This window comes from Moschus berezovskii, chromosome 12 (genome assembly GCF_049115385.1).
Source record: "Moschus berezovskii isolate FMDL1 chromosome 12, NW_MosBer_1.0, whole genome shotgun sequence".
Classification (NCBI taxonomy): domain Eukaryota; kingdom Metazoa; phylum Chordata; class Mammalia; order Artiodactyla; family Moschidae; genus Moschus; species Moschus berezovskii.
In genome coordinates this window covers 44985092-45010398 of record NC_142471.1, presented here as the reverse complement: position 1 = coordinate 45010398, position 25307 = coordinate 44985092, and the positions used below count along the sequence as shown (strand labels likewise).

At 41.1% G+C, this 25307-nt stretch overlaps 1 protein-coding gene across 5 annotated transcripts; it reads left to right on the top strand.

Moving 5' to 3' along the window:
- Nucleotides 1-1245: 1245 nt before the first annotated feature.
- On the top strand, nt 1246-24900 carry NCOA4 (nuclear receptor coactivator 4). 5 transcript variants are annotated; one of them, XM_055425243.2, is made up of 10 exons: nt 1246-1359; nt 16876-17030; nt 18248-18388; nt 18577-18665; nt 19054-19162; nt 19691-19780; nt 20304-20450; nt 21434-22456; nt 22862-23002; nt 23349-24900. In XM_055425243.2, exons 2-10 carry the CDS (start codon nt 16890-16892, stop codon nt 23352-23354), a joined length of 1887 nt encoding a protein of 628 aa, XP_055281218.2. In that variant the 5' UTR covers nt 1246-1359; nt 16876-16889; the 3' UTR covers nt 23355-24900. The 5 variants fall into 5 exon arrangements, with proteins under 5 accessions (XP_055281218.2, XP_055281220.2, XP_055281219.2 ...); XM_055425245.2 differs by having other exon boundaries at nt 1269-1356; XM_055425244.2 differs by lacking the exon at nt 1246-1359 and adding an exon at nt 9971-10124.
- The last annotated feature ends 407 nt before the right edge of the window (nt 24901-25307 follow it).

Sequence of the window (25307 nt, the reverse complement as noted above, 5' to 3'; positions counted from 1 at the left end):
CATGGGGCTTTCATGGGCTTCTTAGACATTCCCTCCTGCTCCTCTTTCTCCGTAACTCCCTTTCCAATCTGGTTTCTCTGGTAACTCAGATGATAAAGAATCTGTCTGCAACGCAGGAGACCCAGGTTCAAGCCCTGGGTTGGGAAAATCCCCTGGGATTAAAAAATGGCAACCCACTCCAGTATTCTTGCCTGGGAAATCCAATGGACAAAGGAGCCTGGCTGCCTACTGTCCGTGGGGTCACAAAGAGTTGGACACAATTTAGTGACAACAACAACATCCACTTCCAATCTCCTTCCATGACAGCCCTTGTAGCTTCTGCATTTGTTTGCTGTTGCCTTCTGCTGAGATAGCCTTGCCCATTATCATTCTTGGGTGAGTTGCATTAAGTTCTATCAAAATAATTTCCTTTGCAAATCCTACTCAGATGGTTTTCCATCTTTCTGGGAAATCTGAGGAGCAGGTTAGCAGCAATTAATAGTATTGGGGACTTCCTCAAAACTAAGACAAAGATCCTTATTTTAACATCTGGTAATAAACAAACGGATAAAATTCCAATGTGGGTAATGTCAAATTGTGAGGGGAGATGTGTGATGGTGGTGCAAACAGAGTGGTGGAATGCGGAGTGTAGAAAATTGTGTGGTGAGTGATATGGTACAAACAAATGCCTTGCAGTCAGATAGTGTAGTTTGGAATAGGGCTCTGACATTTATTTATTGAATTTTTAAAAATTGTGGCAAAATACACATAACTTAAGACTTACCATTTTAGCCATTTTTGGGTACAGTTGTGTGGTATTAAGCACATTCACATGGCTGTGCAATCATCATCACACCGCATATCCAGAACTTCCCATTATCCCAAACAGAAACTCTGTATCCATGAACAATAATTCCCCTTCCCCAAGTCTGGCAAACCATTATTCTATTTTTCTGTAGGTATCTCATGTAAATGGAACCATACTTTGTCTTTTTGTATCTTCTGACATTTATTTTTGCCATCTCTGCGTTAAAGCTAAATAATATGTACCTTGTGAGGACATCTGGTATGAGAAAATCACTTAAGACAGTCCTCCTTTCAGAATTTGCCTTCGACAAACGTTCCTTTCACTAAACTGGCAAAAAGACTGATCTGGGGCTCAGGAAAACTTGTGCACCTGCACTCTGATCCCTCTGGAGGGCAGGCGAAAACCTTGGGCTGACCCCGACTTGAGATCTCGCGAGACTGTCAAACGTGTGATATGAGGCGTGGGAGGAAGGTTGTGTTCTCGCGAGAACTCTACCATTGGGCCCTTGGCGTGTGTCTGGCTGCGGCTTGGTGAAGGTCTCTTCTGTACGTCCAGAGCGACACTCGGAGGTGGTAAGAACCGGAGTGGCGAGCGGGGCGGGCGTGCCTCCTTCCGCTGTCTCGCCGCGGGAGGGTGTGGGGCGCCGTTTTTCGGCCCGACCCGGGCTTGTCCGGGCCTGCTTTTGGAGGCCAGCCTCTCCCTCGACTTGCCTGCCCAGAGGGCGACCTTCTACCTGCCCGCCGGCCTGGGCTTTCCCTCCTTTCTCTGGCCCTCGACTCTCGGCCTGAGGGGTCACCTCTTTCTTCCTGCCCGGCCTGTCCTCCTTTCTTCGTCCTTGGACACACTTGGCCCGGGAACCACCAACGCCAGACTCTCCTTCCGCCTTTCCCCCAGCCCCGGGTGTGACAGCTCCATGTTTTTGCTCGCTCTCGCCGAAGTCTCTTGGAGCGAGGGGGGGCCTGTTTTCCAGAATGGTCCCAGAGTATATACATTCCTAGTCTGTCGGAGAAGGCAATGGCAAGCCACTCCAGTACTCTTGCCTAGAAAATCCCATGGATGGAGGAGCCTGGTAGGCTGCAGTCCGTGGGGTCGCTAAGGGTCGGACACGACTGAGCGACTTCACTTTCACTTTTCACTTTCACACATTGGAGAAGGAAATGGCAACCCACTCCAGTGTTCTTGCCTGGAGAATCCCAGGGAAGAGGGAGCCTGGTGGGCTTCCGTCTATGGGGTCACACAGAGTCGGACACGACTGAAGTGACTTAGCAGCAGCAGTCTGTTGGGTGAAACAGACAGATTGTAATTTTTTTCGGCCCTCTACCCGCCAGCCCAGCTTTATTTACGGTAAAGTGCTTGTAATTCTCTCCAAAATCCTGAGAGGTAGCTCCCTTATCTCCTTTTTACAGATGAGAAAAGCGAGGCTTGTTCGTCCATTGCTTCACTCCACCAACAGTTGTTTAATTCAGCACCTGTATGTTCAGGGTGTTGAGGATATGACACTGGAAAAAAATATGGGCATAGTCCTTATTTTCATGGAACTAAATAATTGGGGCAGGAACAATAATCGTGTAAATAGGCTTAAGTGCCACGTGGTATAACATGGGATGGTGAGATCAAGAATGGCAGAAGGTAGAGAGTAATACTTGACCCCACAGGCAGAGCTTTTATCACCATACTGTTTTGTGTTGTTTTCTAAGGGTGAGAGGTTCATTGTACCGTAACTGTTTCCACTACCCATTTGGTAATATGGACTTATAGTTGTAGGGACTATTGAGTTACTTCTGGATGGGGATGGGGCAGATAATCATAGTTGACTCATTTCTGCACAGGGGTACTAGTGTGACATTTCTGAACTTTAAAGAACCTCATTCTTTGAGGAAGACTCACTCAAATACTACAGTCGAGTTGGGAGTGTGGTACATGTACCTTGAGGCAAGTCATTTGATTTGCTCTTTGAAGGTTTGGTAGTTTGCAGATTTGTTAAGTGAGATGATATATGTAAAGTCTAGTGGGGTAACACATCTTAAATTTTATTTCTCCCTCCTTTTCTATTGTCCTTGGGTCCCTAGGGAAAATCCTTAAGTTTTATGATGATGTGTTTTGTATTAAAATTAACTTCTCCAATTACCTTATTTTGGGCAAATAGCTATTTTAAAAGTGGAGAAGCATGGTGAGCCACGTAGGGAAAGGAAGATGTGATTCTCAAAGAGAGAGGAGATATCTTATTTTAGAATTAGATAGGACTCCCTACCCCACCGCCATTTTACTTAAAGTAAGTTTAGCTGTGCCGGAATCTCAGGAGCCTTTGTAGGGGTTTCATAAAACTGCACAGGTGATTCTGATACAGATTCCTCCCCGACTAGCTTCTTGGCTAGAATTTTATGATAATTTCCCTCCCAGAGTAAGTGTTAGCATACTTGAAGGCATTCAGAGCAGTCATTGCTGCGACTGCTGAACTTCTGAATCTCAGTCTCTGATTTCAAAGTTTTCTTATTTTCTTAGTTTTTGGTGACTTAGTGGCACAAATTTTCCTCTAGATGCCAAGTTTGCCATTGTGTCCTTAGGGACTATCACAGTATGTGTCATTGTAGACAGTAAATATTTGTAGAATGAGTAAGAAAAATAACAGTAAAACCTTAACACTTAAACGATCCGTTCACCATCCATTGTGGTTGGAGAACACAAGCTCAGATCTTGGATTAAATCTTGGTTCTTTTGCTTGGAAGCCTATGACTGTAGGTAATCATCTAACCTTGTCAAGCCTTAGCTTTCCTGTTTTAAACATTGTGTAATATGTAGGTACCTTAAAGTTTTGTGATGATGTGTTAAAAAAAAAAAAAAAGTCTTGCTTCACAGATATATTAAATACTTACTGAATCCATTCCTCCAGCAACTGTTTACTGAGCACCTCTGTGTAACAGTGAACAAAAAGACATCCTCTGTCTGTGTGGAATGTACCTCCTAGTGTGTTTTCTGAAGTGGGATCAGAAAATAAATGGTTTCTCCGTGTCAGATTGTGATAAATACTATGGAGATAATGTTAAAATATATTAAGGGGAAGTGTGTGGAAGGCAGACTTATTTTATATAGGATAATAAGGAAGATAATAACTAGGAAGAGGAGCAGGCACAGATATCTAGAGGAAAATGCAAGTGCCCTGAGGCATTCCTGGTATGCTGGAGGAGCAGCAAAGAGGCCATTGTGGCAGGGCTGAGTGGGCTAAGAGGAAGGGAGAAGTGGGCAACAGTAATGAAGTTTCTGCAGGAATCCTGGAGACAGATGAGGGTGACTTATTTAACTGATGAACGACAAAAAATGTCTTCCTTTATTAGCATACCCATTCTCTTATCAGAAGTAATCAGAAACTATTCTAAATGCTGTATCATATATTAATTACATGTATTAATGTGTTACTTTATAATAATGTATTACAATACATGTATCCGTTCTGTTCCGTCGCTCAGTCGTGTCCGACTCTTTGCGACCCCGTGGACTGTAGCCTACCAGGCTTCTCCGTCCATGGGATTCTCCAGGCAAGAATACTGGAGTGGGTTACCGTTTCCTTCTCCAGGGGATCTTCCCGACCCAGGGATCGAACCCGGGTCTCCCGCATTGGAGGCAGACGCTTTAACCTCTGAGTACATGTATACCATACACATATTAATGATTACATGTATTAGTTTTTGACTCTTTCCAAAAAAGTATACCCAGTCTCAGAGAACCAAGATGTGTTTCTATGAAGGATACACAATGGCATGTGCTGCTAGATCAGAGAGCATTTTCTGAGTGTTACTGAAATCAGTGAATTCAGTGTCTCTGTATATGTACTAGTTACCTTGCAAGTCTTAAGTGATTGTTACAAGGGATCAACCAGTAGGTAAGTACAGGATTAAATTCAGTTTCATGAAGGAACTATAGATTGCTGTGGCAGTTTTATTACTCTTTTTGCTGCACTTTGGCCCTCTTAAAATTTTGTTATCAGTTTTTATTTTGGCTTTTGTTTTCAATATAGGTATGTCTAAACACATTGTGGCACATAGAAGAAGCAAGCAGTGCAGATGGCCTGAGCTGATAAGGGAGCCAGGTTGACCACCTCTGCCCTGGTGAATTATTTTAGTAGTGTTTCTCTGCTTGTCAGTTAGAGGAGCAACCATATGGTCCTTCTCAGCTTGTCTTCTTTGCTTGCTAAATCCTAACATTACAGTCATAATTTGTGAACTTCCCACCTAGTCTACCATTACCTAAAATCCTGGCATATCATCCTTACTCTTTGAATTAGATAGATTCACTGGCAAGTCAACAAAAGGTTATCTTGAGGGTCCCTTTAAAACAACAACAACAACAAACTTCTGGCATGAATGCTTCATTCTGACTCTTAGCCATCCCTGATTCTCTTGTCATCCCTGATTTTACTTGGCTTGATTATTCAGTGAAATCAAGATATTCTGTTTTGGGGCTGAGTGTATGTTTGGGGCTAAATATTCCTTTTAGCTAGCATTGTCTTGAGTCCTCTAGAAAACATGACAGTTTGGTTCAGTGAAGGAGTTAATAACTGGCAAAATAGGTTAAAAAGTTTTTGCTTGTCAGTTGGTCATAAACAGGAAGTTAAGTCTTTTAGTACTTGAACAATTACAGATTTCATAAGAAAATGATCTTGGGTATATTTTGAGTTTGAGTTTGGCATTATTTCTAGACCTCTAGGCTTCAGAGGAGGGAAAATATTTTATCATTTGCTTGTTTATGTTGGGAAAACCACAAGATATTTACCATATAAAATTAGGGATAAATTATATTATTACTGTGATGATAGACAAATAACATCTTTTCCTATATTATGGCAAGAAGTTTCAAGTTGAAGATAGGGTACAGCCCTAGGGTACACATCAAGTTGACTGCTGCTGCTAAGTCACTTCAGTCGTGTCCGACTCTGTGTGACCCCATAGACGGAAGCCCACCAGGCTCCCCCGTCCCTGGGATTCTCCAGGCAAGAACACCGGAGCCGGCTGCCATTTCCTTCTCCAATGTGTGAAAGTGAAAAGTGAAAGTGAAGTCGCTCAGTTGGGTCCGAGCCTTAGCGACCCCATGGACTGCAGCCTATCAGGCTCCTCCATCCATGGGATTTTCTAGGCAGGAGTACTGGAGTGGCTTGCCATTGCCTTCTCTGTCAAGTTGACTACTTCTGTTTAAAGCAGAACTATACCATACTTACTGTGGCTGGTCTGAAATTGAGCATTCATTTCTCATGTAGTCATCCATCCATTTATCAAATCTGTATTCAGCCTCTGTTGAGTTGGGGGTTACAGCACTGCACAGCTCCAGGGACACCATTCTCTTTAGGTCAGTTCAGTAGAGCGCATGGAATATGAAGGGGGCCTGGTAACGCTATGATACTGACACCAAGCCAGCAGTACACGGTCCCTGCTCTCAGGGACCTCTCAGACCAAGGAGGCAGACATGCAACAGTAAGGATAACACATGTTATAGGTGTCATACTGGAAACTTATACATATTATACTGAGCCCAGAGGAGGCAGCAGCTAACTCTATGTGTATGTTAGTCATTCACTCGTGTCTGACTCTTTGCGACCCCATGGACTCCCCTGTCCATGGAATTCTCCAGGCAGGAATACTGGAGTGGGTTGCCATTCCCTTCTCCAGGGGATCTTCCCAACTCAGAGATTGAACCTGGGTCTCCTGCATTGCAGGCAGATTTTCTACCATCTGAGCCACCAGGGAAACCTCTATAGGTTGAAACTATTGAGAAATGGGATGCTTGGTCAGAAAAGGCTTAATAGTGGTGACTCTGCTTTTCTGACTATACTTAAGTCAGAAAAGCAGACAGGTGGGGAGAAGGGAGGGATCTGGCATTGGTGGCACAGAGAGCTGGGAGAGCCAGACTAGACAAGATGAACCAACCAGGTCTATGCATGAGAAACTGCTGTCCAGAAGATCACGGTGTGGGGGCTGCTCTGGGGAGATAGCAGGAGAGGCAGGCTGAAGTCAGAAGACTCAGAACTTTATTAGAGAAATTTGGACTTTATCCTGTAGGCAGGTGGGGAGCCATTGGACAGTTGTAATTTATGCTCTTTAAATGAGATGATCTACTAATCTACTAGGGAATAGATGGTTCTCTTGTTGGGAGACAGCGAGGAAATCTTGAAACATAAGAGTTTTGTAAAATGTCTTCTGACTTTTTCCCCTTTAGAACCTAAACAGTTCATAAATATGCAAGGGCAAATAACAAAGCTTAAGGGAGTAAAAAGCTACCTGCAATGTCTGAATGTGGAATTTGTTCAGATTTTTATGATTTTTTCCTCTCTCCAGTCTTTATATTTGTATACTCTTTAGTCATTTCATTATAGTAACAAAGCTGTCAAAAACAGAATAACACTGACTCTCAGTAACAGTGTAGCTCAGTTCAAGTGAAGGAGAGCAGGTATTGGTCAGGATCTGGTAGAGAGGGCATAGAGACCACTGGTTATGTAGGTGGCGGTCAACAAATTTCCTGTTGTATTCATATTGTAACTATTTTTAGGGGCATATAAGAGAAATGAAAGTTCTTGACATTAGTCATATTTTTACAGAGAATTGCTATAAAATACAGAGAATTGCTTCTTTCTAGTTTTTGACTTAAAGTACGAAGGGCTATCAGATTTTAACTTTCATCATTCAGAGGTATGTCTAGCTTTATTTGCATCTTCACAGAGTATGCTATCCAGTGAAGATATTTTGAATTAAGAGAGAAGTTGTTTTCTCACTAATTTTGGTAGTGAATGACTGACATGGGACCCCAGAAACTGTTTGCATCACAGATGAAGCAGGCACGTCCATAGTTTGTGTTCATCTGAAATCTGAGGGATGCTTAATTGAGGTTGATAGTCTTCAGTGTCCACTGGCCTTTGGATTTGTCAAGTGGTTTCACTTTACTCTTAACTGTTACGAAAGTAGCTTCATATGCATAGATTAGTCAGTCAGTTCAGTCACTTAGTCAGTCTGACTCTTTGCGACCCCCTGGACTGCAGCACGCCAGGCCTCCCTGTCCATCACCAACTCCCGGAGCTTACTCAGACTTATGTCCATTGAGTCAGTGATGCCATCCAACCATCTCATCCTCTGTCGTCCCCTTCTCCTCCTGCCTTCAGTCTATCCCAGCGTCGGGGTCTTTTCCAGTGAGTTAGTTCTTCACATCAGGTGGCCAAAGTATTGGAGTTTCAGCTTCAGTGTCAGTCCTTTGAATGAATATTCAGTACTGATCTCCTTTAGGATGGACTGGTTGGATCTCCTTGCAGTCCAAGGGACTCTCAAGAGTCTTCTCCAACACCACAGTTCAAAAGCATCAGTTCTTCGGCACTCAGCTTTCTTTATAGTCCAACTCTCACATCCATACATGACTACTGGAAAAACCATAGCTTGGACTAGACGGACCTTTGTTGGCAAAGTAATGTCTCTGTTTTTTAATATGCTGTCTAGGTTGGTCATCGGAGAAGGCAATGGCAAGCCACTCCAGTACTCCTGCCTAGAAAATCCCATGGACGGAGGAGCCTGGTAGGCTGCAGTCCATGGGGTCGCTACAAGTCAGACATGACTAAGCGACTTCACTTTCACTTTTCACTTTCATGCATTGGAGAAGGAAATGGCAACCCACTCCAGTGTTCTTGCCTGGAGAATCCCAGGGACGGGGGAGCCTGGTGGGCTGCCGTCTATGGGGTCGCACAGAGTCGGACACGACTGAAGTGACTTAGCAGCAGCAGCAGCAGGTTGGTCATAGCTTTTCTTCCAAGGAGCAAACGTCTTAATTTCATGGCTACAGTCACCATCTGCAGTGATTTTGGAGCCCAAGAAAATAAAGTCTGTCATTGTTTCCATTGTTTCCCCATCTATTTGCCATGAAATGATGGGACCAGGTGCCATGATCTTAGTTTTTCAAATGTTGAGTTTTAAGCCAACTTCTTCACTCCTCTTTCACTTTCATCAAGACGCTCTTTAGTTCCTCTGCACTTTCTGCCATAAGGGTGGTGTCATCTGCATATCTGAGGTTATTGATGTTTCTCCTGGCAATCTTGATTCCAGCTTGTGCTTCATCCAGCCCGGCATTTCTTATGATATACCTTGCATATAAGTTATACAGCCTGATGAGAATTAGTATTTTACAGTAAAAAAAAAAAATTGATTTAAAACTTGTGACAAGGCTGTATAGAATTTTGTCTTAGGCCTGATTGAATATGCAGGCTATAAGGATTATTTTCAGAGAAAAGGGTATCAAACTAGAGTATCATGAGCATGATTATCATCAGACAGGAAGTACTTATTGTGTGCCAGGTACTGTCCTAAACATTTTTTATATGCCAATTCATATAATTTTCATTGAGTTGACCCATTATTATTGTCCTCATTTTACAGATGGGGGAACTGAGGCGTAGATTGGTTAAGTGATTTGCCTAAGGTTAAACAGCATCTAAGTGACAGAGCCAGGTTTTGTATCCAAATCGTGTAGCTCCAGAGTTCATTCTCTTAACTACTCCCTATTACTGCCTCTCCAGGTAGGGCTTTTATTTCACTGCTGTATTCCCAGCACCTAGAATAGAGCTTGGCATCTGGTTGGTGCTCAGCCAATTTGTTGAATGAAAAGCATCCATAAGCATTAAATGCATAACTGGACTGAGGCCATGTGGGAGTGTGTTTGAGAGACACAGGGACACCGGGGTACAGGGAGAGGTATGTCACAGATGTGAGGAAATGTCAGAGCCTGAAACAAAAGCCGAGACCTGAACCTCAGCTAGGCTGACAGTGGTGATCTCAGATGGAGTCACGAACTACTGCCAGGAATTCTAATAACAACTTCGGAAACCTTACTGACCCACGTTTGTTATTTCTTTCTTTGTAGTGATTAGCAGCAAAATCCTTAAAGACGTCTTGACGATTTGGGGTGTGGATCAGGGTGGACACAGAGGCTAAACGCAGGAGCAGGTTGGCCGCAGAAAGGCTGGAGAGGAGCCCCTGGTGTCCCTCGAGTCTCTGCGGGCTGGCTTCGCCCGGAGTGTTCAGTGGCGGTGGCGCCCAAGCGACTCGGAACCAAGAGTCTTAAGGGAGACGGGGTGGGGGTGGGGTGGGGCGTCCTCGGGCATCGGGGGACCTGGGGGGCCTCCCGAGTGGGCGGAGCCTCCGGCCCCACCCCGCGACCGACGTGCGCGCTCCCGCCCGCCCGTGGGGCAATGCCAGATGCGCTGGCGGGGCGGGGTGCTCTCTGCGGCCCCAGGGACCTTTCTCACCGCGGTCCCGGATAAAGCAGCGTCCTGTTTGCTGGGCAGCTCTCGCGCTGGGGCCTAGCTTGAGAGGAGGTATGTCCGGCAGCCCAGGGCCGCAGCGGGAACCCTCCGGAAGGCTCCCCTGGGTGGGCTGGGAATGGGCCCTGCTTTGCGCATGCGTACTGAGCGGTACCGGTACCTTCTCTGAAACAGTGAACGCGCGGCTGCGGCTTCCCGGGAGGACCGGACAGACGCAGGCTTCTTCGGGCAACTGTGCTCCTAGAAAGTGTTGGGGAGCCTGGAAAGTCGCATGTATCACTGTTGCTTTTGAACTAGAAATGCCGTACTTGGCATTAGATGGTAATGACTAATATTGTGGTTTGTTTTCAGTTATTGCTTCGGAAAGTTGATGTGCTGGGATTGATTGCTTATAGTTACATGTATAAAGGTAGATCTGAGTGCAGTAAGGTCTGAAGTGTTAAACGATCTTAAAATATGCTGTCGTGAATTTATTATTCCCTTATTTTGTGCGTTTCTTCAGGCGTTAACCTTTACTTACATGCTTTAAAAAATTAACGGAGAATCCTGAATTTCAGAAACTGTGGGCTAGGATGAGTATATATAACCTTTGAGTTAATGATTTGTGACTTTAAAAACAAACTTTTAGTTTTAAAAACTGACGGAAGAAAGAACCCAATAAGAAATGTGTCAGGGTAAAATTGCATGTGGACTATTAGTGTAATTTTTTTTCTTGAAAATTTGTACAAATATTCTGATATATGCTGTCTCATCAGAGATAACCAAATGGACCATTAATATTCTAATTTAGTAATTCATAGAAGATAATAAGTACTTTATGGGTCTTTTAGCAATGATGTAGATGCTAGGAATATAAGTGAAAAATGGACGTCTCTTTTGGAGAGGAGAGCAATTTGGGAAGGAGTCAAACAGTGAGACCTGGATGGTACAGTTAGAAATGATACAAGCAAAAAAAAAAAAGAAATGATACAAGCCTTTGTTTAGACAGAGGATGCAGAGTGGTTGTGATAAGATGTGAGGGAAGATCCCAGGGCCCTTGCTCCTGTCTTTCATACTTGGAAGTGTTTTGGTTATTCTGAGCCTGTCGTGACATGCTATTTTTGTTAGCATTATCTAAGGAAGAAAGTTATTAAAAATTGGTTTTTTTGAGGATTATGAATGGACTGAGATTCTTAATGGAAGGTGTTTCAGTAGTAACCCATTGGAATGTTGATTTTAACCTCCTGTTGGCAAATAAAAAGAATATATGGGTGATGCACTAAAGGAAGAACAAACTGGTCAGGAGAGAATTCAGGACTTGACCCTAGGAATCCTAGGTCTAAACCCAAATATTCATGTTATGGCTGTGGTGCCCCTTAGATGGGTCATTTAAACTCTCTGGGTCTTTGTGGCATCATCAGTGTAATGAGAGTAGTCCATCACAGAGACGCCTAAGGTTTTTCTAATTTTAAATTGTGGTTAGTGTTGGTCACAAGAGGGTTACAACTCTTTGGAAATTTTATGGTTAAACCATATGACAAGGACTTAGCTTCATTTGTGGTTTAGTTGCTCAATTATTGTTCCCTGTCCTTTGGATTTCATAACTAGATTTGTGCAGAGTATTGTGCAAATATGGCATATATAGTTTGTGGAACTCTTCTTTGAGGAAAGAAAATGAAAGTTGCTCAGTCGTGTCTGACTCTTTGCGATCCCATGGACTATACAGCCCGTGCAATTCTCCAGGCCAGAATACTGGAGTGGGTAGCCTTTCCCTTCTCCAGGGGATCTTCCCAACCCAGGGTTCGAACCCAGGTCTCCCGCGTTGCACATATTCTTAAGCAGCTGAGCTACAAAGGAAGCCCTTGAGGGAGTCTTGAGGGAGAAGGGGGGTGGGGGGTGGGGGGGCTTATCTGGCAGCAGGAGAGCCTAGTGGGCTGCCCGAGTGGGCGGAGCCTACTTTGAGGAAAGCTCTGTTTTTCCTGGAGCTTTATTTATGTGAGAAATATGTGTATTTCTCACTTGATCTCTCTTCTCCCCCAAAACCAAAACAGAAATCCTAGAGGCAGGGACGTTTTAGAAAGCACTTAAACTTTTAGCTTGTCTCAAACAAAAACACCCCACACATTTAAGGCAATACTTTTTTTTTTTAAGTCAATCCTCTTTTGAAGGTAGTAGGGCAGAAAAGTGTGTGTATAGTATATTAATATATTAGAGGGTTTAGACCACTGAGTTTTTGCCATAAAAACAACTTACGTTTTGCTCTGTTTTATAGTGAGAGAGTAGGTGGAGAGCTATATTTATTAAACACGTACCACACCCTGCCCGCTAAGTCTCTGAGGTAGATATTGTTATCTTCACTTGTTAATTAGAACATTAGGTTCAAAAAGGGCAGACAGTTCAAGGTCACAGCATTAATTAATGACTAATTGATTCTGAGTCAGAGCATTGTCACTTCAGAGCCTTTTCTAGTTTCAGTGCTGCTTTCTGTAGTCCAAAAGTAGAGATTCCGAAGTCCATATAACTCAGCTAAACCTAATTACAGAAGCAACCAAAGGTTAAAAAGTTGAGTGTACAGGGTTTGGATTAAGTGCCTATGCTACTGCTACTGCTAAGTCACTTCAGTCGTGTCCGACTCTGTGTGACCCCATAGACGGAAGCCCACCAGGCTCCCCCGTCCCTGGGATTCTCCAGGCAAAAACACTGGAGTGGGTTGCCATTTCCTTCTCCAATGTGTGAAAGTGGAAAGTGAAAAGTGAAAGTGAAGTCGCTCAGTCGTGTCCGACCCTTAGCGACCCCACGGACTGCAGCCTACCAGGCTCCTCCATCCATGGGATTTTCTAGGCAATAGTACTGGAGTGGCTTGCCAGTGCCTATAGGCAGATATTATTTCAGCTTATCTTTATTGCAGCACTTTGTATTAATAGCTACTGTTGTCTCCGTTTTTCTAGAGGAAATTGTGGTCCAGAGAAGTTAAGTAACTAGCTCATGGGTCTCAAGGTTGCAGATGTAACTGGAATTCTGGTGTCTCAGGCCTCCCAGTAATCTTTTCAACATCACACTTGCTACACTGGCTCTCCAACCTGAAACAAATACATTGTTGAAATTGACTGCATGGACTTAGATAACTCATACAAGTGTCTTTGAATGTGACAGTTCGGGAATCTAGCTCTGGCTTCACCTTACTGTGGTTTGAATTCACCTGTGTGGTAGAGTTCTTGATTTCAGCTCTGAGGGTTTCCTCCTCACTGCAGTACAAGAAGACAAACTTTTGCACAGCTTCTTTCTTGGGATCTAGGCTATGGAAGCTGACCACCCCGTGACTGCTCCACAGAAAGGAGGAGTGTCAGAGCCAAGGGCATCAAAGGGACAGACATCCCTGGGCTGGATGTAGGAGAATGAAACAGGTTTTTAAAGACTCTTATGCTAACCAGGTGACTGTTTTGAAGGATAATGCTCATTTTATTTTGAAAACAAGGTAGGTAAATAGGTGGCGAAGAATCAGTTTTGTAACTTTGAAATTTCATCCTACTTTGTATCCATAGCTAATAAGGGGAAATCCAATTTGTGTATTTTTGCCATATTCTATTCTTGTTAGGCAGAGTGTAGTTTTTGTGATTGCTTTGAGAAGACCTACTTTTCTACATTGTATGCCTTTGAGTTTGTTTCCCACATGATCTAGAGCTATGGGTTTTTTTTAACATTGTGAAGTAACATTTTAAGTTCATTTCAGTTCAGTCGCTCAGTCGTGTCCGACTCTCCGCGACCCCATGAATCACAGCACGCCAGGCCTCCCTGTCCATCACCAACTCCCGGAGTTCACTCAAACTCATGTCCACAAAGTCGGTGATGCCATCCAGCCATCTCATCCTCGGTCGTCCCCTTCTCCTCCCGCCCCCAACCTTTCCCAGCATCAGAGTCTTTTCCAGTGAGTCAACTCGTCGCATGAGGTGGCCAAAGTATTGCAGTTTCAGCTTTAGCATCAGTCCTTCCAGTGAACACCCAGGATCGATCTCCCTTAGAATGGACTGGTTGGATCTCCTTGCGGTACAAGGGACTCTCAAGAGTCTTCTCCAACACCACAGTTCAAAATCATCAATTCTTCGGCGATCAGCTTTCTTCACAGTCCAACTCTCACATCCATACATGACCATGGGAAAAACCATAGCTTTGACTAGACGGACCTTTGTTGGCAAAGTAATGTCTCTGCTTTTTATTGCTTAAAATTTACACTGTGCTAGGCACTGTGGCCGGAGAAGGCAAGGGCAACCCATTCCAGTACTCTTGCCTGGAAAATCCCCTGGGCGGAGGAGTCTGGTAGGCTGCAGTCCATGGGGTTGCTAAGAGTCGGACGTGACTGAGTGACTTCACTTTCACTTTTCACTTTCATGCATTGGAGAAGGACATGGCAACCCACTCCAGTGTTATTGCCTGGAGAATCCCATGGACGGGGGAGCCTGGTGGGCTGCCGTCTATGGGGTCGCACAGAGTCGGACACGACTGAAGTGACTTAGCAGCAGCAGCAGCAGCAGGCATTGTGACATTCAATACAAATGGTGAGGAGCTAAGAGTGGGAAATTAGGCACAGGTGAAAGCTGTTTAATATATTTAAAAGCTGAACATGCTTTGTGTGTAACTTATGTGCAAAATGAAGCAACTTGTGGTAGTGAGGTGACATGAATATGATCTAGCATTTTACCCCCATTTTGCAGGTTCTACTGTGTGCTCTGAGTGTACACTAATGGGTGTGTTTAACACAGGGCACCTTCCAGTGTGAAAATGAAGGCAGCAAAGTAGCTACAGCTAGTGTTTTAAGGGGTAAAAAAAATCTCCAAGCGGATTCCTGTCAAATCCAGTTAATGAAGCCCTTCCGTTTTCAGAAATGATTATAGGGAACCAGACTGTGGCAACAAAATAGCAGGGGGAAGTTAGAAAATTTCCTGAATCTTTCTGTTATTTTTAGTAAATCTAGTTCATGAATGTGAATCTCTTTTGCTGATGTGGTCAGAAATAAGCCTACTGAATTTCTTTCTCCCATTGCCTTGTTTCTGAGGTTGGGGAATCTCACTGCATTTGGCTCTTCTTTAGTTCTAGCTAGTTAGCCATCTGGCCCTAAACTTCAGCTTGAAGATGCAGCGTAGGCCAGAGTTCCTTGCGTCTCACATGAATCGTCAGCCATTTGTAGGACTCTGCACTGGGTAGACTGCTGTTGACCTGAAAGCTGGCTGACTTCTCTGTGAAGGTCATTTCCTTCAGGAATGTTAGGAAATTTCTTTTATATGTTGCCTCAAATATCTGCTATTAATCCTTCTCTACTCCTTTTGGGTCATTTTGAATGAACAAGTCTAATTCTATTTGACAGATCTCCAAATATTCCAGAATAGTAATCTTGTCCCAGAGACTTCTCTTATCTAGACTAAACAGCCTCTCTTCCTGGAGAAATTTTTCATGGTTTTGAGGCCCCTTTCTTTTTTCTTTCCTAAATGGCTATTTCTGAAGTTTGTTATTCAGAGAGAAATTTCAAAATTAATAAACGTGGAACAGATTAGTCCTGTGGCGAACACTATGCTTTCGGTAAATGTTGTCATATAGTAAGTAATTTTTTCATTGAAATCCAGTGTACTGCTAACTCATATAAAGCTTGCTTTCAATTAAAAATCTCCATTCTTTTATAAATATTGTATCCTAAAGCATATATGTGGAAATCTAGACAAATGGTACTGAAGAATTTATTTACAGGGCAGCAGTGGAGAAACAGAGAACAGACTTATGGACATGGGGAGAGGGGAGGAGGGGGTGAGATGTATGTAAGGGTAACATGGAAACTTACATTACCGTGTATAAAATAGATAGCCAACAGGAAATTTGAACAGGGGCTCTGTATCAACCTAGAGGGGTGGGATGGGGAGGGAGATGGGAGAGGGGTTCAAAAGGGAGGGGATAGATGTATATCCTATGGCTGATTCATGTTGAGGTTTGACAGAAAAAAAGCAATTGTCCTTCAATAAAAAATAAAAAAAAATCTCATTTTTTGAAAAACATTGTTTTCCATTTTGTCCTCCCCCATTCAAGTAAAAGCAAAAGCTGCATTTTGTTTTACAAGATTTAACAGCTCTGTAGAGATTGTCTTGAAATCTGTTTTTGTCACAGCCTCATGTTATCTCCAGCTTTAATGTCTTCTGTGTTTTCATCCAGGCAATTGGAGAAAACAGTTGAGTAATTGGGGAAAACAGGGGCATACTTCTAAAAACGTAACAGACTGGTTTTAATCAATTATCCTTTGAGTACTTTGTAAAACATAATTTTATGATTCAGTTTAGTTGTCCTGTTTCGCCCATGTTTACTTTGTCCACAAAGGTAGTTTACAGCCTTGTCACAGATCTTACTGTTATCCAGATATATCATGTCTACAGCATCGCCCTGACTGGCCAGTTTAGTAAAACTACCCAAGAAGGAAGCAACTTTGGATTCTAAGTGAAAAAAATTACTTGGAATCCATCTAAGCCCATGGATTCACAGGACTTAGTGAATCCATGCTGGGCTGCTGTAATCACGGCCTTCTTTTTCTCAATTTTTAGAAACCATCTCTGATTTTAGATTTATCCAGGATAGATAGGGCAGGACGACAGTAGTGGTGGGGGGGGCGGTGTGGCAGATAGACAAGTTATATTTATTAAGGGTATACTGTGTACCAGGTCCTATGTTGGAAGTAATGTTAAGTAGTCGTGAATAATAACTGGGAGTTGGTTGGATAATCATTTGGGGGAATGATTGCAAGGTGTTTGGTTGTAATTATAGTGCAATTTGGACTTTTTTTTTTCTTTTAAAGGAACAAGGTGCAGAATGAGTACCTCACAGGACCAGAGTGGCTGCTCCACTAATAGAGAACCCCTTTTGAGGTGTTGTGATGCACGGAGGGACTTGGAGCTTGCTATTGGTGGAGTTCTCCGGGCTGAGCAGCAAATTAAAGATAACTTGCGAGAGGTGTGATGTATGCTTTTCTTTTCCCTTGTCTGAACTCTTAGCACAGGTCTAGTTAGAGCATAGCCAAGGGATTGGCTTCTCCAAACCAAAAAGTTTTTATCCCTTTCTTTGCATCATCTGCCTGAAATGTTGGTGCCTTTGATTCCAAAGGAAAAATGGAGCAGATTTTAGAAGAATCCAGAAGTCCTTGTACCACCTTACAGAATTCAGTTTAGCCTGCGTTTTTGATTGCTTCTCTGTGTGGTGCCTGTGCCAAGCACTGCCATCAAATAAAAAGTAGCAGAATGAATGAGCTCAGCTCATTGAACTGCTCAGTTGTGTTCCTGATGCACAAAGGACGGCATTTCCACATCCCCTGCTATCTTTTAATTTGGTATTGGCATGACATGATTCTGTAAATGAGCAGGCCTGTTAAGAGCAGGCCAAGATGAAATCTGTTCCTTCTATTGGCTAACAGCATTCTGTTGGTGAATTGGTAGACCAAGTATTACATGACTGAAATACTATTTTACTATACAGAAAAAGGTGTTTTGAAATATAGCTCCGTATGTGGATTCTCATGGACAATTTACATCCATTAAGGTTTTCTTCTGTGGGATTTTTATATTTATTCCTCTTTTGCATCACTGTTTATTCTAGAAACATTTAGTTAATAATTTTACGTAAACTGTCTACCTTAATAGTCCTCTGGCTGTTGACACATAGTGGTTCATCTCTTCACTAAATTGGCTTGCTGTAAATGTGTTGCTTATTTGTAGGATGAGAAAAGAGATAAGGTCTGTTTAGCTACATTCTTGTCTTATTCCACTGATGAATTTGTAAAACTATTAAACTATCAAATTATGTGGAAAACATAGGGGAATCAGTATTACATGACATATCCTTGTATTTTCTTTTGACTCCTTTAGGACACCCCAAATAAACCTTTTCCTCTTAGAAGGAGGGGTATTGAGGGTTTTAGAGCTTAAAGATGCTTTTATGACTGAAAATCTTAAACTGGGTCCACGGGGCTTTGATTATTCCATAGGTGGGCTTTGGGACACTCAACCCTGAAATTATAGGCAAAATTTTAAGTGTATGCATTTTTCTGGGGAGATACTCCATACATGTCATTATTGGATAATCAGAAGGATTTGTGACCCCCAGAAATTTAAGAACCTTACCATTCTGTGGGAAACACTGTTCTTTGGTGAAGCTAACATATTTATGTTTCCTAGGTCAAAGCCCAGATTCACAGCTGCATAAGTCGCCACCTGGAATGCCTTCGAAGCCGTGAGGTGTGGCTGTATGAACAGGTAGATCTCATCTATCAACTTAAAGAGGAGACGCTTCAGCAGCAGGCCCAACAGCTCTACTGGGTAAGATGACTGCAAGGCCATAATATGGTTTCTGGTTTCCAGAGACTGTCTTTTCTGTAATGAAGCATTAATATAGTTTAATAAAATCTAATAAAATCTAATCTCAAGTATTATTTGCTATTTGTTAACTTGGATACACTTGGTGCTTTTCGTATCATTGTGGCTCTATGATTTCATTTTTCTTCTAGTTACTGGGCCAGTTCAATTGTCTTATTCATCAGCTGGAGTGCACCCAAAGCAAAGACCTAGCCAATCAAGTCTCAGCTTGCCTGGAGAGGTAAAGACCCTTTTTGTGTGTTTTGATTTTGGCTGTTTGACTTTGGTTTATTAAAAAGTCACTGTGTAACTCTTTGCATGACTTGGATTTAACTTAGTGTTAAACTTAATGTTCGTTTGATAACATCATCTTTAAATATTTTTTTTTTAATTTATTTATTTTAATTGGAGGCTAATTACTTTACAATATTGTATTGGTTTTGCCATACATTGACATGAATCCACCCCGGGTGTACATGTGATACTTGGTGTTACATGGTTAAGTCATCTATCTTTGGTTGAGTTACTCAACCAAACTTCAAATAACTCACAATTTGGTTTTTATTTTGGATGAATTTGAAATAGATATTTCTTTAAAATAGCCAGATTTTGTTTACTCTTTTCTCCAGATTGGGCAATCTGACCCTCAAACCTGAAGATTCAACTGCTTTACTCTTTGAAGCCGACATAACTGCCCTGCGCCAGGCAATCACCACGTTTGGGTCTCTCAAGACCATTGTAAGTAATGCTCATCTCAGAAGGTTCATAGTGAGCTTCTCAAGTCTGTGGCCTGACACATGGTCTTAAAAATAGCACATTTTCACTATGAAAAGGGACTTTCTTGAGAATTTGGTAAGCTTTAGAAACTTAATGTTCTGATTGAATTTATAGAGCATTAGGCTGGTAGTGCTTGGAATGTATTATTGACTGTCTCTGGAATTCATCTTTGTACCTCTTTAAATATCTTTGACTTATTTCTTAAGAAATTTATGGCTTGAATGGTCTATATAGAGTCAAATATCGTCTCATTTGGGTCTTGTTAATAGTTGTAATACTACCAGTTCTGGTGAAGGTTTCTTCTGTGAAGATAAGTTATGTAGTAGACAGAGAATTCTCAGATTTTATAACTACTTCATAGGTTACTGAATTTAGTGTGAAGGATATTTATTTGCTTAGTACTTTTGAAATTTAGGGATTACAAGTTCAGTTTTTTGGTATGAAAGCATAACATTAGTAAATACAACTAATTTGCTTTTTATCTTATAGCAAATTCCTGAGCAGCTGATGGCTCATGCTAGTTCATCAAATATTGGGTCCTTCTTAGAGAAGAGAGTCTATATCCCATTGCCAGAGCAGGTAAAATGTCATTTTGTTTCTGGTAACTGAGTTATTATTTGGCTTGTATTTCTTTGAGGTTTTGATTATATCACTTTTTTTTTTTTTGGCTTTCATTTATTTGTAAAAAGGCACCAGTGGTAATAAATAAGTTTATACAATTAAATGCTTCCCTTGAGACTGAATGTCAGAAATTTAGAGGTTTTAGAGATGTTCAATAAGAAAGTAATTGTTATCAGTTAGTTCATAAGAAATTATCATTAGCTGTATGATTGGGTTGGTTCTCTTAGGGATTTATCATTTACTTCTGAAGGCAGTGTCAGAAGTGTGAATATAGGGTCCTAAAAGTTTTGAGTTGAGAAGCTGATTTCCAGCTGTACTCTTTGTTTTGTAATTGTGAAAAATGGAGGCTTAGGGAAATGATTTGACTTGTGCAGGGTCAGCACCGAGCCAAGATTAAAGAGCTTGGGTCTCCTGTTTTTCTGGCAAACTTTCTGCTGCATTTGACATTGCCTTGTTAAGCAGCAAAGTATTATGTGATTAGCAGAAGTCAGCATCCAGCACCACAGCTGTCCCTCTCAGTGAATGGCTCCTTGGAAGTAAACCTGCCATTGGTCATCAGGCTCCTTACCTACCCAGCACCAATCTCCAGGACTGGCTCAACCAAAAGCAGACCCTGGAGAATAGTCAGGTGTGTTGCTGCCTTTATTGTTTCTGAGATAGATATCGTAATAGATGGGGTTAGTTATTAACTAATATTATGTCTTTGGTTTTTAGTTCTAGTCTGGGAAACATATATTTTAAAAATAACATCTTATTACAATAGATGTTTTATTTTATGTTATTATCTTCACTGTAGATAAAAAGCTTAGAAAAAACTATATAAAGAAATACGAGCTTACAATCCCACATGCAGAAACTACCACTGTAACATTTTGTTTACGCGTACATATACTTGCATGAATATATTTGTCATTTCTTCCATAAAATCTCTCATAGTATATAGTATTTCATTGGCTATAAACTTCAGGTTTTCTGAATATAAATAAATTTCTTTTGCATGTCCAGGAGATAATTATTTATATGCATTCTTGATTAGTTCTTTAGGAACGAATTCTTAGAAATTGCGTTCCTAGATTATAGTTCTGCAGACCCTTTAAGGCTTTCAATGCACACTGTCAATTTGGGTTTCCAGAAAGTCCATACCAGTTTATATACCTTCTTCCCTAAACATTTCTAACAGTGGTAGTCATTTACAAGTTTCTTTCTCTGAATTTAACACAAAAGAACAATTTTACTTTTTGAGTTTCTTAGGTTACTAAGGAGATTGATTATTTTTCATGTTTGTTAGCCAACTTTGATGACTTCTCTAATCATATCTATGGCTCATTTTTGTCTTCTTTATTTGTAAATGCACATGTAGAAACTACTTGTCTCTTTTCTACAAGATATGCTATAAATGCTTTCTCGTAGTTTGTCTTTTTAAATTTAATATAATTAAAATTTAAGTTTTAATATAATTATGTATTTTAATATCTCAGAAATCCCGTATCTTTTGGCTATGTATACTTAGAAGCATTTTGTAGTACGGTAAATATAAGTAGAACTCTTATCATTGAATTTCAAGGCAGTCATAATATTCTAGCAAAGTAATAACGTGTATTTCTTGTGTAGATGTCTGCTAGAGCCTGCAGTTTCTTGAATAAAGTCTGGGGCAACGTAAAGGGTTTGGAAAACTGGCTCCATAAGAGTCAGCAACAAGAAGTTTCTGAAAAACCAATTTACCAAAAGTCTAACAGCTATTCTACTACCAGTTCTTACTCCATTGAAATCGGAGAGGCTGGAGATCTAGAGCCTCTTGATCAAGATGAGATGGATCTTTCTGACTGGCTGGTAACTCCCCAGGAATCCCATAAGCTTGAGAAGCCTGAGAATGGCGGCTGTGAAACCTCCAGTGAGAAGTTTAAGCTGTTGTTCCAGGTGTTCCGGGAGTCCTACAATGTGAATGATTGGCTTGTCAAGTCTGATTCCTGTACCAATTGTCAGGGTAACCAGCCCAAAGGTGTGGAGATTGAGAACCTGGGCAATCTGAAATGCCTGAATGACCACTTGGAGGCCAAGAAACCCTTGTCCACTCCAAGCCTGCCTACTGAGGATTGGCTTGTCCAGAACCATCAAGACCCATATAAAGTAGAGGAGGTCTGCAAAGCCAATGAGCCCTGTATAAGTTTTGCAGAGTGTGTATGTGATGAAAATTGTGAGAAGGAAGCTCTGTGTAAATGGCTTCTGAAGAAAGAAGGAAAGGATAAAAATGGTATGCCTGTGGAACCAAAACCTGAACCTGAGAAACATAAAGATTCCCTGAACATGTGGCTCTCTCCATCCAGAAGAGAGGCAGCAGAACAAGCTAAGGCACCAAAGGCAATGGCTTCTTCTAGAATTGCTGATTCCTTCCAAGTCATAAGGAACAGTCCCTTGTCAGAGTGGCTCATGGCCCCCTCACACAAAGAAGGATGTCCCAACAAGGAAGTGCCTCTTACAGAGGACAGGGCTGGCAAACAAAAGCTTACAAGTCCCTTAGCCACTGCCTGGTGTCCCTTTAACACAGCTGACTGGGTCTTGCCAGGAAAGAAGACAGGAAATCTTAGCCAGTTATCCTCAGGAGAGGACAAGTGGCTACTTCGAAAGAAGGCCAAGGTGAGCCAAGACATTAAAAAAGCACCATTTGAAGTATATTCAATAAATTTTTATTTTCTTAATCCCAAACCTTGCAAATAAATGGAACAGATCCTTAACTATCCTAACTGTTAAATATGGCTTAAGTATTAATTTTGGTGCCATGTTAGCAATGGAATGGAACATTTATGATTATTCATACTGAAGTTTGTGTGCATTTTCTATGCCCCAAATCCCCATCTGGCCTATTTTATTGCAATTTATGGAAAAGATTAGGGATAGAGAAAATGGTTGTCACTTTTGCTGTTACTGGAATGCCCAGTGTTCGCATCATTCTTGATAAGCGACACTAGATTTTGGAAGATGAATTGTTGGTATCATGCCTCCCAGTTGTCATGTAGCAACCCACCCTTTGTCTTGTTGCAGGAAGTATTACTTAATTCGCCCCTACAGGAGGAACACAACTTTCCCCCAGATCGTTACGGCCTCCCAGCAGTTTGTGATCTCTTTGCCTGTATGCAGCTTAAAGTTGATAAAGAAAAGTGGTTGTATCGAACTCCTCTACAGGTTGGTATATGCCACTAGTGCAAATATTACAATTTTAGCTGCTTATGCTTTGTCTTATATATGAATTCAGTTTGCTCACCGAACTGTATTTCTGTTAATGGTTTGTTTGTGTATTAGGTGAGGTGGGAAAAGAGAGATCATAGAAACTTCATGTTTCACTTGAACTTGCTCCATGAAATAACTAGGACATACTGGAAAGTAACCTTTCCAGATGATGTAGCTGTCAGAATTTTTGGACCCTGTGTGGTTTCTAATAGCTTATTGAGAAATGAGAGCTTTAAAGTGGAAAGACATCTGCTTTTAATCTTACAGTGAAGTGACTTTTTATGTGGACTTTTCTTTACAGATGTGAAGGAATCAAGTACTAGTCAAGCAAATTTTCTGCAGATTATCACAAATCCATGAGCTGAGTGACTGTGGCTTGCGAAATCATTGTCTCTGGGTCTGATGTAGTTCCTTTCCTCCCCAATTTCGAACTAGTGAAGAGAAATTAATCATCAAATTATGAATTACTGTGTAAAAGAAAAAGGCGATTTGTTGATGCTGAGGTGATTCAGGTTCTTTTTTACAGAAGTATTAATTCACCCCTACGCTAGAAATGCATCTTAATGGGTAGGTCTTTCTCGTAAGCCTCCATGGTTCCTTAGATTGGGTTGTTATTAGAAGTACATTAAAACACTGTAGTTTTAAAAATGAAATAGTTCTATAATCAAAGTGTGTTGATCTATTCTAAAGCTAGTACAATTACCTAACCTTTTGGTTGGCAGTCTTTGGATGCTTCCCTTATCGTGGGTTTTCTTCCATTAATCGTTATTTCTTCTATTTAATTAATATACTATTGTATTTTACATCATTAACCTTGCCAATATAGTGGTTTTTCTTACCAAAACACATACTGGTTTTTGACCTTTACCCACAACATTTTAGCTTAGGTGCCAGATTCTACATTATTTTTCTTCTTTTGAAAGACATTCAGATTTTACAAGATCTGTCTTTTATTTCCTTCTCTAAATGTTATAATGAAAGAAGAACATCTCTTTCAGAAGGGTTCCATATTGCTTGAAGACTATATTCAGAGTAGTTCTAGGCTCTTCCAAAATATTCTTAAGAACTACAGGCAGCAGAGCCCCAGCGCTGACTAATCAAAAAGCAAAGTATGTTGGAAATGTAGTACTTGAACTGTTCACTATTCTAAGTGTTATTGGTGCATCCTGTGTAAATGGAAGATGAATTTTACACCTGGTGCTTTTAACTAGGCATAAATTAAATGTCTGCTCACTGCAAGCATAGCATAACTATACCTCTAATAAAAGTATAATGCAGTGACATTTTAGTGAATAGGAAGTTTTGAACACTTGTGCCTTGGGGTGTTTATTGAAGGTTTATGAAAACTATCAATGTTTCCTTAGTATCCTTAAAAGTTATGTCCGTGCTTTAAAAAGTTTCTCTGTAGGAGAGAGATGGTATTTATACCATGTTTTAAAATTCTCTAAAATAAGACATCTTAGCTGCTTTCCACTTTTAAACTATTAAGCCACTCAACTTGCCTGTTATCGGAAATACCTTTAAAGTTTGTGATGTGGTAATCTAGAAAGCCCTTTTGGGGAAACTTCACAGTCCCAGTGTCATTGCCATACAGCTTCACTAGAGTTCTTAACCACAGCTGAAAGGAGCCTGTTACTTTTTAGTTCTTCCAGATACCATTTAGAACTTTAAAGGTGGTGGGTAAAAACTTAAGGAGCTTTTCCATTATCTTAGGTTGCAGGAAACTTTGTAGCTGAGGTTTAACACATCATGTATCCCTAAATTAACAATCACTATGCTAATAAGTATGTAAACCATTCTTTTGCATTGATGCATTTTGTACCTCCCTCCATTCATTAAAAGCATAACAGCCATATAGTTGTCCTGTGTATTTGTAAAACACCTTGTCACAAAATTATATGAATGTGGTATCCTTTGGTTACAAGTACAGCTGAGAAACACTTGAACATAAAAAGTTTTTATATTCACTTAAAATGTTTTATTACTCCTGAATTAGCAAATAGGTATGTTATTACTATCTGCTGTTGTCCAGTGCTTTTCTGCCAAATTCCTCCTAACTAGATGAGTTCAAAAAGGCTCTGCTTTACTATTTCTGTAATCATAATAGCCACCAGTTGTCTATTATGTATATATTGTAACCTGGAGTGCATTATTTGATTAATTTATTTCATAATGAGAAAACAAACTCAGAAATCAAGTAACTTGTCCTTCCTTTCTTTAGCTTTCCCAGGGCTTCCTTAAAAACTTTCAGCTTGTGTCT

Bases quoted from the DNA above. Each gene is read 5' to 3' on its own strand.
- NCOA4 (XM_055425241.2), top strand. From the start codon at position 10,370: ATGCCGTACTTGGCATTAGATG. The intron at 10,392-16,875 runs GTAATGACTAAT...TTTCTTTTAAAG, and splicing joins GCCGTACTTGGCATTAGATG to GAACAAGGTGCAGAATGAGT. The intron at 17,031-18,247 runs GTGTGATGTATG...TATGTTTCCTAG, and splicing joins TTAAAGATAACTTGCGAGAG to GTCAAAGCCCAGATTCACAG.